Source organism: Prionailurus bengalensis, chromosome X (genome assembly GCF_016509475.1).
Source record: "Prionailurus bengalensis isolate Pbe53 chromosome X, Fcat_Pben_1.1_paternal_pri, whole genome shotgun sequence".
Taxonomy (NCBI): domain Eukaryota; kingdom Metazoa; phylum Chordata; class Mammalia; order Carnivora; family Felidae; genus Prionailurus; species Prionailurus bengalensis.
In genome coordinates, this window is record NC_057361.1 from 126,426,639 (window position 1) to 126,439,562 (window position 12,924).

Sequence of the window (12,924 nt, forward strand, 5' to 3'; positions counted from 1 at the left end):
ATAGAGGAACTAACGTGTGTTGTTCCAGTGCACAAGGTCCACACAGAGTGTGGAGATGGTGTGTTTCCAAGTACTTTCCAGGACCATGAGAACGTCATGTGGACTAGCTCATGCAGAATGCCTCAGGAGTCATTGGTGACTCTCAGGCAGAGTCCCAAAAGGTTCTGTTGGGCCTGAAGCTTACACCATTTGGAAGGTTCTCTTCTAAAATTATGAAAACACGTACAAAAGTGAATATTTAGGATTAGAAGAAAATTTATAATGAACCATAAAGGTGACAACTAAATTACTAAAATTCCAAAATATTATGTGTCTATCTATCTATCTATCTATCTATCATCTATTCATCTATCTATATAAATATGATGAAGCAAAAGTTCAAGGTGAAAGATACAGTGGTTTTATTGTGAATCAAAACAGCTAGCTCTTGAAAATTTTACACACACACAAATCACATGGCCATGTGGACACATAACATGGGCCTGTGAGTGACAGTTGACTCTCTCTGAGAATAAAAATGCACTCAGGTGTATATTAAACCTTTAGTGTTTATTTTCACAACAAGTTTTAAAAGTAAACTAGCTTTCCCAACATTTTTTGTCTCAAAAAACTCTTGTTTCAAGTAGGGTAACAATTCATGGGCTTCAGAATTTATCTTTTAGTTACATATGTTTCATTGTATTCTGACAACAGCCATATTTAGCCAAACGGATACTTTTCTGTAGCCCATTTCCAAGTTCCCAGATCCAAGTCCATCTATTGCTCAAGCAGCCTGGAATGACTTTCCAGCCTGCATAACTGTTGGAACCTGTCAGGGTTAGTCAATGAATAAGTCAAAAGAGAAAGCTTGCTTAGCTTCAGACAAACGACTGCATTTTAGGGCACACAGGTCCAGAGCAAAATGCGAGCTTTCCTACAATTTGTGCCAATCAGACGGGCTCTTAGCAGTGAGCCTGGACTCCTAGGTCTAAAATAGGTAAACGGTGTGTACGATTAGTCTAGTTGTCATCCACATGGGGATAAACCAGTATACGCAAAGGATCCAGTCAGTTAAGAAGACAGCCAGGAGCCTGTCTGTTTTAAGGAAACCATTCAGCCATTGAACAAGAGCTACTTCCGTTAAGTGGAATCTCAGGGAAATGTAGAGTTTAACAATCTTTCACAGGCTGGCAAAATGTTTACTGCACGTTGAGATTTCATTCACCCACGTGTGGACTACGTGCAAATGATCCATTAACTTTGGATTCCAGACTGCTTTTGCAAGAACCATTTGAAGGTAGTGATAATATATAGAAAACATCTCTGTCATTGGTTTCAGCTCTCAGGGCTATTTTTCCCAAACAAACAAGCATGGCAGAAAAAATTCAGGAATTATCTTAAGAAGGAACCCAATCATTTACACTCAGGTGTCACAAAAAGAATGAGAGATTGCAGATTGTTTCTGTAAGAATCTATCTTGGATTTTAAAAATGATTGTTGCTTAATGTTTGATACCAGTGCTCTTTCATGTAATAAAATAATGTGTGTGTGCTATATTAAAATATGAAGTACGGTTAAAAGCCATGTTAGGAAAACATCTGGACAGTTAACACATCCAAGCAAGTAGAGGGAAGTACAACTGTTTGCAATATTTTAACAAATTAATTTGTGAGGCATTTGGGTACTAGAAAAGATGATGACTGTGCTACCCACAGGTGCTAGAGATGGATCCAAAATGAATCCAGCATATTCCCAAGGTCTCAAATTTCCAGAACATATTTACATGCCATAGAGAGCGGAACGATCACACATTTCATACAGACAGGGTAATGAGAGGTCTTCCTGCTAAAGTGTGGGTACAGGGGGAGTTAATTAGTCTTGCTCCTTGTTGCTTATCTCTTTCTTATTTTCTTTAGGATATTTTTATCAAATAGCTCTTTTTCCCGGTAATGCACAGGTGGCCCCTGTAGGTACTTTTTTTCTGCCTCCTTGTAATCCAATCCATCAAGTGCAGCAATTGAACAAATGATTGCTTCTGGCAGAAGAACTTCCAGAACAAAACTCACTTTGTCATCCCTTACCAGATTCAGCATTTTCTTGTCTATTTGTTTGTAGATTTCTTGTAAATGTCTTACCACCACATCCAACTGGTCTTCGTCCTCCAGGTATGTTTCAACGCAGATCACGTACCTGCTCGAATTCCTAAATGATACCAGCCACCTGGACTGTTTCCTGCCTTGGACAATGTCCAGAAGATGGTGATCGGCCCCCTTTGTTTTCACGATGAAGTCCACTAGCTTCTGGTTGGCTCGGTCCCGAGCAGCCTTCATCCGGTCAGGGAGAATTTTCTTGCAGGGCCTCTTCCCGTCCAGGGAGGTCTCCTCCTCAGAATCTTCCAGGTCGGCATAATTCACCTTTGGGAAATCAATCTCCAGATCCCTGTCTTGGATGGCTTTCCTAATTGGGTAACTGATGTCAGCACCATAATAGTCCAGGAAACTGCCTGCAAAAGAACCTCGCCTGAGCCTTTCTCTGTAGTGGGCAATCAGGGAGAAGCACCAGTTCACACTTTGCTTGTACAACTTCCTGGCTCTCTTTATTAGTTTTTCTTTCTCTTTACAATCCAGGTGCTTTAATCTTCGAAGAGGAACTCGAATGCCACTCATTTCACAGTGCATGTTTGCCTCAACCAAAAGCACCCTTGCAGTCTGCTCTGTTTGGCTGACACTCTTTACTACTGCAGGCCAAAATGGGTGATTCTGAAATTTGAACCAGACCATCATTCCTCCTTCAATGGGACAAGGCTCTTGTGGAAAACCCATGCTTGCCACTTGTCCCATTTCTTTGTTGGCATTCTTTTTAATGGGGGTGGTGGGGTTAATAGCCTTTGAGTTGACTGAAGGTTGAAGTTCTTGCAGCCCTTTCTCAAACTCTGTCACCTGCAGCTTCCTTTTTCTATTTGCCAGACCGAGTGAATAACACCGCCTCTGTTTAGGGGCACTGGAGGATGCTGCTGCACCTTCCAAGCCTGGCTTCCAGGCAACCTCTCCATGGTCCTCAACATTCCCCAAGAAGGCAGAGCTTTCAGAGGAGACAGCCAGGGTCCTTGGGTAGGTGTCATGTGCCTCTTCTTTGTGAGCTTTGGGCAAAGTGAGGTTGAAGCTTGGTGACAAAGGTGGAAGGATGCCTCCATCTTTAGCACTTGTACCCTTCTCTTTGACTGTGTGATGCAAAGACATACCTCTTGATGTGTCCCTATTTCCTTTGCCTCCTGTCTTATGATCATCTTCTGAAAGTGATGGGAACTTTGAGGACACACTGCCACTTCGCGAGGACTTTGCTCGCCTTTCCTTTAGAGTACGCGTGACCGTTGTGTGTGCGTGTGGTCGGCCTCCTGTCTTATGATCATCTTCCGAAAGTGATGGGAGCTTTGCGCACATGCTGCAGCTTCGTGAGGACTTTGCTCGCCTTTCCCTTAGTGTACGCGTGACCGTTGTGTGTGCATGTGGTCGGCCTCCTGTCTTATGATCATCTTCCAGAAGTGAGGAGAACTTTGAGGACACGCTGCAGCTTCGCGAGGACTCTGCTCGCCTTTCCCTTAGAGTACGCGTGACCATTCTGTGCACGTGTGGTCGACCTCCTGTCTTATGATCATCTTTCGGAAGTGATGAGAACTTTGAGCACACGCTGCAGCTTCGCGAGGACTTTGCTCGCCTTTCCCTTAGTGTACGCGTGACCGTTGTGTGCGCGTGTGGTCGGCCTCCTGTCTTATGATCATCTTCTGAAAGTGATGGAAACTTTGAGCACACGCTGCAGCTTCGCGAGGACTTTGCTCGCCTTTCCCTTAGTGTACGCGTGACCGTTGTGTGCGTGTGTGGTCGGCCTCCTGTCTTATGATCATCTTCTGAAAGTGATGGAAACTTTGAGCACACGCTGCAGCTTCGCGAGGACTTTGCTCGCCTTTCCCTTAGAGTGCGCGTGACCGTTGTGTGCACGTGTGGTTGACCTCCTGTCTTATGATCATCTTCTGAAAGTGATGAGAACTTTGAGCACACGCTGCAGCTTCGCGAGGACTTTGCTCGCCTTTCCCTTAGAGTGTGCGTGACCGTTGTGTGCACGTGTGGTTGACCTCCTGTCTTATGAACATCTTCCGAAAGTGATGAGAACTTTGAGCACATGCTGCAGCTTCGCGAGGACTTTGCTCGCCTTTCCCTTAGAGTGCGCGTGACCGTTGTGTGCACGTGTGGTTGACCTCCTGTCTTATGAACATCTTCCGAAAGTGATGAGAACTTTGAGCACACGCTGCAGCTTCGCGAGGACTTTGCTCGCCTTTCCCTTAGAGTACACGTGGCCATTGTGTGCACGTGTGGTCGGCCTCCTGTCTTATGAACATCTTCCGAAAGTGATGAGAACTTTGAGCACACGCTGCAGCTTCGCGAGGACTTTGCTCGCCTTTCCCTTAGAGTACACGTGGCCATTGTGTGTGCGTGTGGTCGGCCTCCTGTCTTATGATCATCTTCCGAAAGTGATGGGAACTTTGAGCACATGCTGCAGCTTCGCGAGGACTTTGCTCGCCTTTCCCTTAGTGTATGCGTGATGGTTGTGTGCGCCTGTGATCGGCCACTGTCTGGGGCGTTTTTATTCTGTGAACACACCAGCAGCGATTTGAGATTTTTTCTTTTCCTAAGACTCCTCAGTAAGGTACCTTTAGGCTTCTGGTACTTTTTACGAGCTTGCATTTGTGGTCCCCTTTGAGATGGTGTAGTGGTTTCTAGACCATCTGATGCTCTTGCTGGACCGAAATTTGCTCTCTTATTCAGGATCTCCAGTGCCACTTTAAGAGCATTTCTGTAGGCCACTTTCTGTCCTGGTGGAACACTGGCCTTTGACTGGGCCACTAGCAAGGAGGTAACGGATTCAATTTGAGACTCACTTAGGAGCTTTATGTCTGTGCTTTTCACTTTAATTTTTTTACCTACTGAGAGTATTTGAACTTCTAGAGAAAGTGCTCTTTTCCTCATATATTTTGGTGAGATCCCAGATCTGGACAAAACCTTTGCTGGCCAAATGTGGCCTTTCCAATTGCATAGGATGTACTCAGCAGCCATTATGATTTGAGTTTCCTCTCAAGACGGAATTAATAGAGGTTGAAGGGTCTGGCCGTCATACCCACAGCCATGGCAGGTGTTCCCTAAAGCAATGTTCTTCACCACACCTTTTGGCCTAGGACCACAAAGGGTTTACACCTTATGTGGCCTGTCTTTCTTCACCTGAATCTCCCAGGGTCGCTGGAGCCTGTGTTTTGAACGGACTATATTGGAGAGTACTGGAATGTGGAAAAGGAAAAGAAGAAAAGTATTAGAAAAAATACTCCTTTTGTGTGAAATTAGAACAATGTTGGTCAATGAGAATTGATAAGAGGCAAAGCAAAGAAATAGAGTGTGTATCAGACGGGGGGGGGGGGGTAAAATACACGGCAAGTATCAGGGAAAAATACAGAAGATACCAGAGGAGTTTTATAACTTGCCAAACCCAACTTCTTGCCCTGCTTGTTATGACTGCATATTAAAGAGCATCTGTGTGGGGAGGTGGGTGTCATTTTCTAGATCTCACCTGTGGTATTGGACATCCTGTGCCTTTTGTGCTCCCCCGGGTTCATTCTGGGGGAATGTTTCAGTTTTTATTTTCTGGGGTGCTGGTGCCACCCTGTGTACCCAGGGAAGCCAGGGGTGATCTCCAGCCTACAGACACTGAATGTCAGCATAATGTTGTGTTCAAGAGCACGAGCCTAGAATCCAAAGGTTCACAAAGATCATCATGGTGGTTACTGGTACCATCTTCATAAGAGTTGCTGCAGGCGTGGGCCATTGGCTATGACCTGCACTTTTTCATTTCTCTATGGTGGTTTAAAAGGCTTCCCCCCACCCCACCCTCCCCACACCAAGCACTTAATTTGTGTAAAGAAGTGGCTGTAGAGTGAGGAGCAAAGTAAACCACACTCCAGATTCAACATGAGATGACTGCAAATGGGATGTTTAGTAAAATGGGAACGTCTTACTGAATGCCACGTAAATCCTGGGAGGTGTGGTTCTGTGAGCTGCATCTGTTGATTCATATGCTCCAACTGCGTGTCCAGCAGACCCTTTATTCTGCTCTGTGCTTCTGAGGTGCGCTGTCCTTCCAGGGATCAAATGACGTCAAATGTAGATAGATACCCAGGACGTATGCACCTCTAATGTCAATCTAGAAAATCAGAAAAGCGGACGGGAAGTTAAGCCAATGAAATGGGGATGGATTCATCATTTTCCCTTCCCCAGCTCTGGAGTGCAGGCCATTCTGAAACAGAAATGTTAGTTAAATCTCACTTATAATGTAGACATGTCTATTTTCTTCCTTCTTTTGCATTTCAAATACATCTCCACGTGAAGCTACTTAGTTTATCCTAGTCCTCCTATTTCAGAACAGTGGGAAGTACTGCTTTCATACTTTCAGTACAACCTTTGTCTGTCTTAGACACACAGATTTAATGATAGTAGTGGCTTGTGTGTGTGTGTGTGTGTGTGTAACAAAAACAGAGTCTATAAAGTAAGTGTGTTTTTGGTGTTTCTGAAGTAACGCTAAATGCATTTGTGGAGAACATAAAACGTGTAGAGAGATATATACAGGAGGCAATACATTATAGATGCTCACTCTCAGTATGATGGTGTATGGGCTTCTCACACATTTCCTATGCATCCATATACACATGCCTGGTGCATATTACCTAGGACTATATTTCTTCACTCAAGAGCACATTTGATCACTGTTTCATGTGAATGCTCATTTTTCACATAACTTTTGTGAGTCTCTTTACAATGTGGTTTTCCCCTGACATTTAAAAACTTTATTTAAATACATTTCAAACACTCAGATGTGTGTAATGCAGAAAATGCAATTGTTCTCTCAATCCCTCCCCCCCCAGAAATTCCCTGTTCATGGGTTCCGCTTTTCTGTATACACTGTACAAATATGTATAGTAATTCATTTATAGATTTTAGCTCATCCATTATCAGTTTCAAATGATATATTTCATAATACAAAATATTATTTCCCAAGAAATGTGTGTATGCACAACTTTCTTCACACATACTCATAGATATAATATGAAATGTATGACTAACTATACATACTTTGGGCATAGTCCGCACACACTTTTTCTTGCCAGACTGTACGATCATGCAGGTTTTGTGTCCTCTGCTTTAGAGAACTCAGCGTACTGGCTCTCAGAACACAAGTGTCACGTGAGGACACAGAACAAAAGGGAGAAGGAAAAACAGGTGACTCAGCCACTGCAATCTCCCTGCAGCAGGACCTGCCAGCCTGTCACACAAAACAGGAGGGCCTGAGTCACCTCAGCTCCAACCAGATCGCTACCGACCCCCAAGACACACATACACACACTTACGCACATACACTCACAGATATGTACACACACTCAGAGCAACGACGTTAGTGACCCAAGATGCCTGATATTGATGCATATAATCCATGCTTTCTGCTCTACACATGCAAGCAAATGTTTCTGCTTCCAGTGTAAATGTTGTTTTCAGCTCCTTATTTTGAAAATACACGTGGGAGAAAAACAACAAACAAACAAACAAACAAATAAACAAACAAAGTTAGAGAGGGAGGGAGCCAAAACATAAGAGACTCTTAAAAACTGAGAACAAACTGAAGGTTGATGAGGCTTCTGTTGAGGCTTCTGATGAGGGAGGGAGGGGAGGGCGGGTGATGGGCATTGAGGAGGGCACCTGTTGGGATGAGCACTGGGTGTTGTATGGAAACCAATTTGACAATAAATTTCGTATTTAAAAAAAAATGAAAATACACGTGGAAAATCTAAAATGCTGTTTACAAGTATAAAGTAGAAAAAATGTTAAGCATCAGTAATCTGATCACCTAGGAGGAATGCTAACTGCAAATATGTGAGTCCACAGACTCTATTTGTACATATTTTATATAAGATACTAAAAAGGGTTTTAAAAACAGTACCACCGGGGCACCTGGGTGGCTCATTCAGGTAAGCATCTGACCTTGGCTCAGGTTATGATCTCACGGTTCGTGAGTTCAAGCCCTGCATCAGGCTCTGTGCTGACTGTGCAGAGCCTGCTTGGGGTTCTCTCTCCCTCTCTCTCTGCCCTTCCACTGTTTGTGCTTTCTCTCTCTCTCTCTCTCTCTCTCTCCCTCCCTCCCTCCCTCCCTCTCTCTCAAAATGAATAAATAAGCTTAGAACAAAACCCATACCACCTATTTGAATACTCTCTCATATTCACATTTGTGTATATCTATGATAAAAGTATGAAGCACTTCGATGGAGTAACTTTCACCAGACAACCAAAACAGCAATTACGGTTGTTTTTCCAATTACTAAAGCGATGCATCTTTGAGAGAGGCAATCAGAAGGGAAGGGTGTGAAATGAAAATATTAAATCCTAAGTGGCCTTCTCACCATATGCTTTGGCCCATTGTCCAAATATCTTCCATGAAGGGTTGGTACCTAATCTTGCAGAGGGTTTTCTTTTTCTTTTTCATACTAACAGAAGCTTAGCTCTCTTCTTTCCCTCTAAAGATGTATACAGGTGGGTGCATAGACAGACATGATAGAAAGAGATAATAATATTTAAGTGTTGATCCTCTTTTTGCACACCAGGGGCAATGAATTAAAATAGACTCTTGGGGTGTCTGGGTGGCTCAGTCAATTAGGCATCCAACTTCAGCTCAGGTCATGATCTCACAATTCGTGAGTTCGAGCCCTGCATCGGGCTCTGTGCTGACAGCTCGGAGCCTGGAGCCTGCTTTGGATTCTGTGTCTCCCTCTCTCTTTGTTCCTCCCCTGCTCGCACTCTTGTCTCTCTCTGTTCTCTCTCTCTCTCTCAAAAATAAACAAAAATTTAAAAAATTAAAAAAATTAGAATCTTGAATGACACGAAAGTAACTTTCCAAGTGACCCCCAATCCTCAGAGACCTTGAATATGAAAATGCATCCAGAATTTTAGTTTACTATGATCTATCAAACATGCCTGCCCAGTAAAATCACATAGAATAAGACAGAAATGGAATGGTATAAATAGCAACTCCACAATCTATAACTTCACAGTCAATTCCAGACCATCAAGAAGTAGAGCCTTCAGATGGACCAGCTTCAATTTTTAAGTCCTGGTATACCTTTTGTTCTATTCCATTTGCTCTTTGGTTATGGAATGAAAGAGCCTGATGGCAGTGAGTATTTATCCAATCAACGGCCATGAGTTTTAGAATTGTTTTGGAAGCTTTATTCTTTAACTCCTTTCCCCAGGGAGGGCTGTAATCACTTCACTTCCAAAGAAAAAGGAAAAGAAAACAACCCTCTGGAGGTGTTGTCTCAAAATGAGGGCACTTTCCTTGCTATGACTGCCCCCATCCCACTCCCCAGATGCAGGAATTCTCTCATATTTACCCCAATGCCCCATCCCTACAATTACTGCCTATTTGTTGGAGCTTCTTTCAAGCTGTAGGTTTTGTGGGTTTAAACTGTCCCCCAAATATGTATTTCCTTAAATGGATGAGTTGGCAGTTCCCCTTTTTTATTATAAAGGCACATTTTATGTCATTTCAGTTATAAAAGAAAATACATTCTTGCCTATTTTTGCACCTTTCCAGTGCCAGATGAATTCAGCATGAACTTTCACATGCAAGAGTTGTTAAGCTTCCATTGGGTTTGAATTCTATTTGTAGGACAACTGAGTGGGATCTTCAAACCTTTCCCTTATGTTGTTCACTAGTTTCATAAATTCATAGAGGTCATGCCTACTTGGAAACGTGAGCCATTTTTGTACAAACATTTAAATGGCAAATGTTACAAACTGAAAAATCATGAACTGCCCTCAGTCGTCTCAAAGAAGTGAAAAAAATAGGCTTGTTTCTCACCTACAAATGATCAGCTATGACACTAAATAGACATACACCTTCAAATCGCTGAGGTCTGCCTCCCAATTTTTCATTAACAAAGAAGGACCAACAGCGCCTAGTCTTGCAGACACACATCTTCAAGAGCTATCTACTCACAGAAGGAGAAGCAAGAGCACTTGAGCAAAGAACTATACAAAGTTCAGGGTTTCCCTCAGGGCCTTGTTTTAAGACTAAAGAGACTTATCTCCTATTCCTCTAGCAAACTCAGGTGGTTTCTTCCTTCCAGTAGGCTAACTTTCTTCCAAAGGTGTTCTGTTAACCCCTCGGGTCCCTATTACCTGCCACAAGGAAACCTCCACTACCCTCTATAACACCAATGAAATCATGCATGGCATTAGGGTCAAAAAAAAAAAGTCAAGGGCAGCCTCCATAATTACTAGTATCTAGGCAAGTTGATGAGGTGTATATTTCAGAACCTATCGATTGCTGTGTGTCGTGCACAAGGAGAAAAATGTGCCCTCGTTCATATGATAAGTCATTGCATCGTAATTTGTCACAACGACACTGGACATATGTCAGGTCCTTGATACCCAGGGGGAAAGACTAACAAACCTATAATCTAATCTGACAAGGGCATGTTATGTATCCAACACAAAGACTGATGCACACCTTCATGTATTGACACAGGAAGAAAATTCGGACAAAAAAAATCGAACTAGAGACCAATTAAGTACAAATAATATGCTTTACATAAAGCACATATTCACATGGAGAACAATGGTATATACTTTATCTTAGGACACAAAAGACATGTAAATGAAAGAGAAAAGTCTAGAATGGCAAACAGAAATGTCATGGCATGGTTCCACTGAAAACAGAAGAGGAAAAAGGATGGAAGTGGGTGGTGAGGGTAGACATCACTTTTCTTTCCTTTTTTTTTTTTAAACTAGTTTTCACCCCCAGTGTAGAGCCCAACACAAGGCTTGAACTCATCGACCCTGAGACCTGAGCTGAGATCAAGAATCGGACGCTTAACCAACTGAGCTACCCAGGCTCCCCTATATCACTTTTCAAATCATGTTTTAAAATATTACAGGGAGGACACATTTATGTGTACATAGGTACCAAAAACCTTACTTTATAAGGACTCTAAGGAGATACGAAGTGAAATACTGGATGTAAGTGAACAAAAAGAAGGCAACCAAAATTGTACCATGCCCTTAGCATAGAAAACGATGAGAATATATTTGAAATGTCTTTGAGGTGTACTTTACATTGGCCAAAGGAAAAATTATTATTAAAATGTATATTTTTAACCACATAAGAGATACTGTATTTCAGTCCAAGAAGAGAGCAAAGGACTGCTGAATGTGTGAAGGAACAATCTTCCAAAATAAAGAACGATATCAGGTGGTATATTTGATGTGCCAAACTGCAAGCATAATACATTCCATCACACACACACACGAAGACACACATACAAACAGGTCTAGGCTCATCATAGTAAAGGTTCTAGAAACCAAAGGGAAAGGAAGGGCCTTAAAAACAAAGAGGGAAAAACAAACATGACTATTAAGCAATATTCTCTTATTATTTTAATTAGAGACAGCTTGATAGAATTCTTTGGAGACCAAAAAGGAAAAAAAAAAAGTCAAAAAGGGAGCAATGAGACAAGAGTGCCATGATAGGAAGAGTGGGCACTTGTAGTTCTAGAAAAACCAAGGGAAGATATGGTGCTTCTGAGAAGCCATGATCTGAGGAGGAGACCTCAGAGCTTGGGCTCACACTTTGTCTTTTAGACATGCTTCTTAGTTTGTGTGTGTGTATGAGCTACTCATTGTGTGATAATACTCACAATATTATCCTCTAGGTTACACAAAGTAACATTAGATCTCCCAACCCTACCCATTTCCCTCATTTACTGACTTCAAATTTTCTCTCATTTTATGCACGCAATAATTTTACTATAAGTAGGTGTAAATGAGTAAACTTACATCTTAAGGGTTCATGGGACAATCGTTAAGCAGAGGTACATGATGAGAAATACTTGGGGACCTCTGCTTTCAAGTACTCAGGTAACAATTCCCTCGTGCAGTGGTGTCACCTTAGGACAGTAAAACGGGACTGAGGTATGACAGGTTATTCAATCACCCTAGCCCTTCACAAGAGGAGCTGCCATCCTCTCTTCTAAAACAGGAGAGATTAGAGCTCTCAATGTCCAACTAAAGACCACACGCTGGCAATGCACACACACACACACACACACACACACACAACTCACATTGATAGCAGACACCGACTAGTCTCGATGTTTCTACAGTTACTCCATCTCTCCAGTCTGTAAATATCCTTGTTAAATGTTTCTGTCTCCAGGAAGGAATGGCTTACCCCAGTTGTCATGGAAACCAGAATATCACCAAAATGTTCTCCCTGATGTTAGCTTTCTATGGAAACCAGGAAGTACTAATACATCCTCAGACGCAGAGCGTTGATTTCACTCTCAGTCAGTTACACCCTGACCAATCCAATGAATGAATGAATGAATGAATGAATAAAATATTAGAGACAGTACTCGATGTTCTCATGGAAAAGGCATTGAGGGCAGGGGAGTTTTCACAAAATGGATTAGAGAGGAAATAAAGTAGAAAGATAACAGCTTTACACACACAGACACACACACAGACACACACACGCCCCACACTTAGGATCCAAGTCCTGTTAAGGACCTCCTTTCAACCTTCCAGGACACATGAGGCCAGGTGCATTTGTGTAGGTGGGATCCAAGGACTATCACTCAATTTAAAATGACCCAAGAGGAGAAAACATGTGAGGATAAAGGACCTGGAGGTCAGAGGAAGGCAAACTAGAAACTCAGGTTGCAGCAGGACCAAATGACCCTGAGTCAACACTTGGACAAACGTGTATTGACAGGGTTTTCAGGACACCAGTGGTTCCTGAGAAGAGAGACAACTTCCACAAATGTCCTTGATCTAGGACATTAGGGAGGTGGAGATGAAC

The 12,924-nt window shown here is 42.6% G+C and overlaps 1 protein-coding gene across 1 annotated transcript; it reads right to left on the reverse strand.

The window, feature by feature from the left end:
• Nucleotides 1–377: 377 nt before the first annotated feature.
• LOC122477435 (PWWP domain-containing DNA repair factor 3B-like) lies at nt 378–6,967 on the reverse strand. Its single transcript, XM_043570413.1, has 2 exons — nt 6,038–6,967; nt 378–5,305 (listed from the first exon to the last, which is right to left on the reverse strand). The coding sequence occupies exon 2, from the start codon at nt 5,085–5,087 to the stop codon at nt 1,872–1,874; it is 3,216 nt and encodes a 1,071-aa protein (XP_043426348.1). The 5' UTR covers nt 5,088–5,305; nt 6,038–6,967; the 3' UTR covers nt 378–1,871.
• Nucleotides 6,968–12,924: the final 5,957 nt, after the last annotated feature.

Excerpts from the sequence above, each read along its gene's own strand:
- LOC122477435 (XM_043570413.1), bottom strand. The coding sequence starts at position 5,087 with ATGGCTGCTGAGTACATCCTATGCAATTGGAAAGGCCACATTTGGCCA.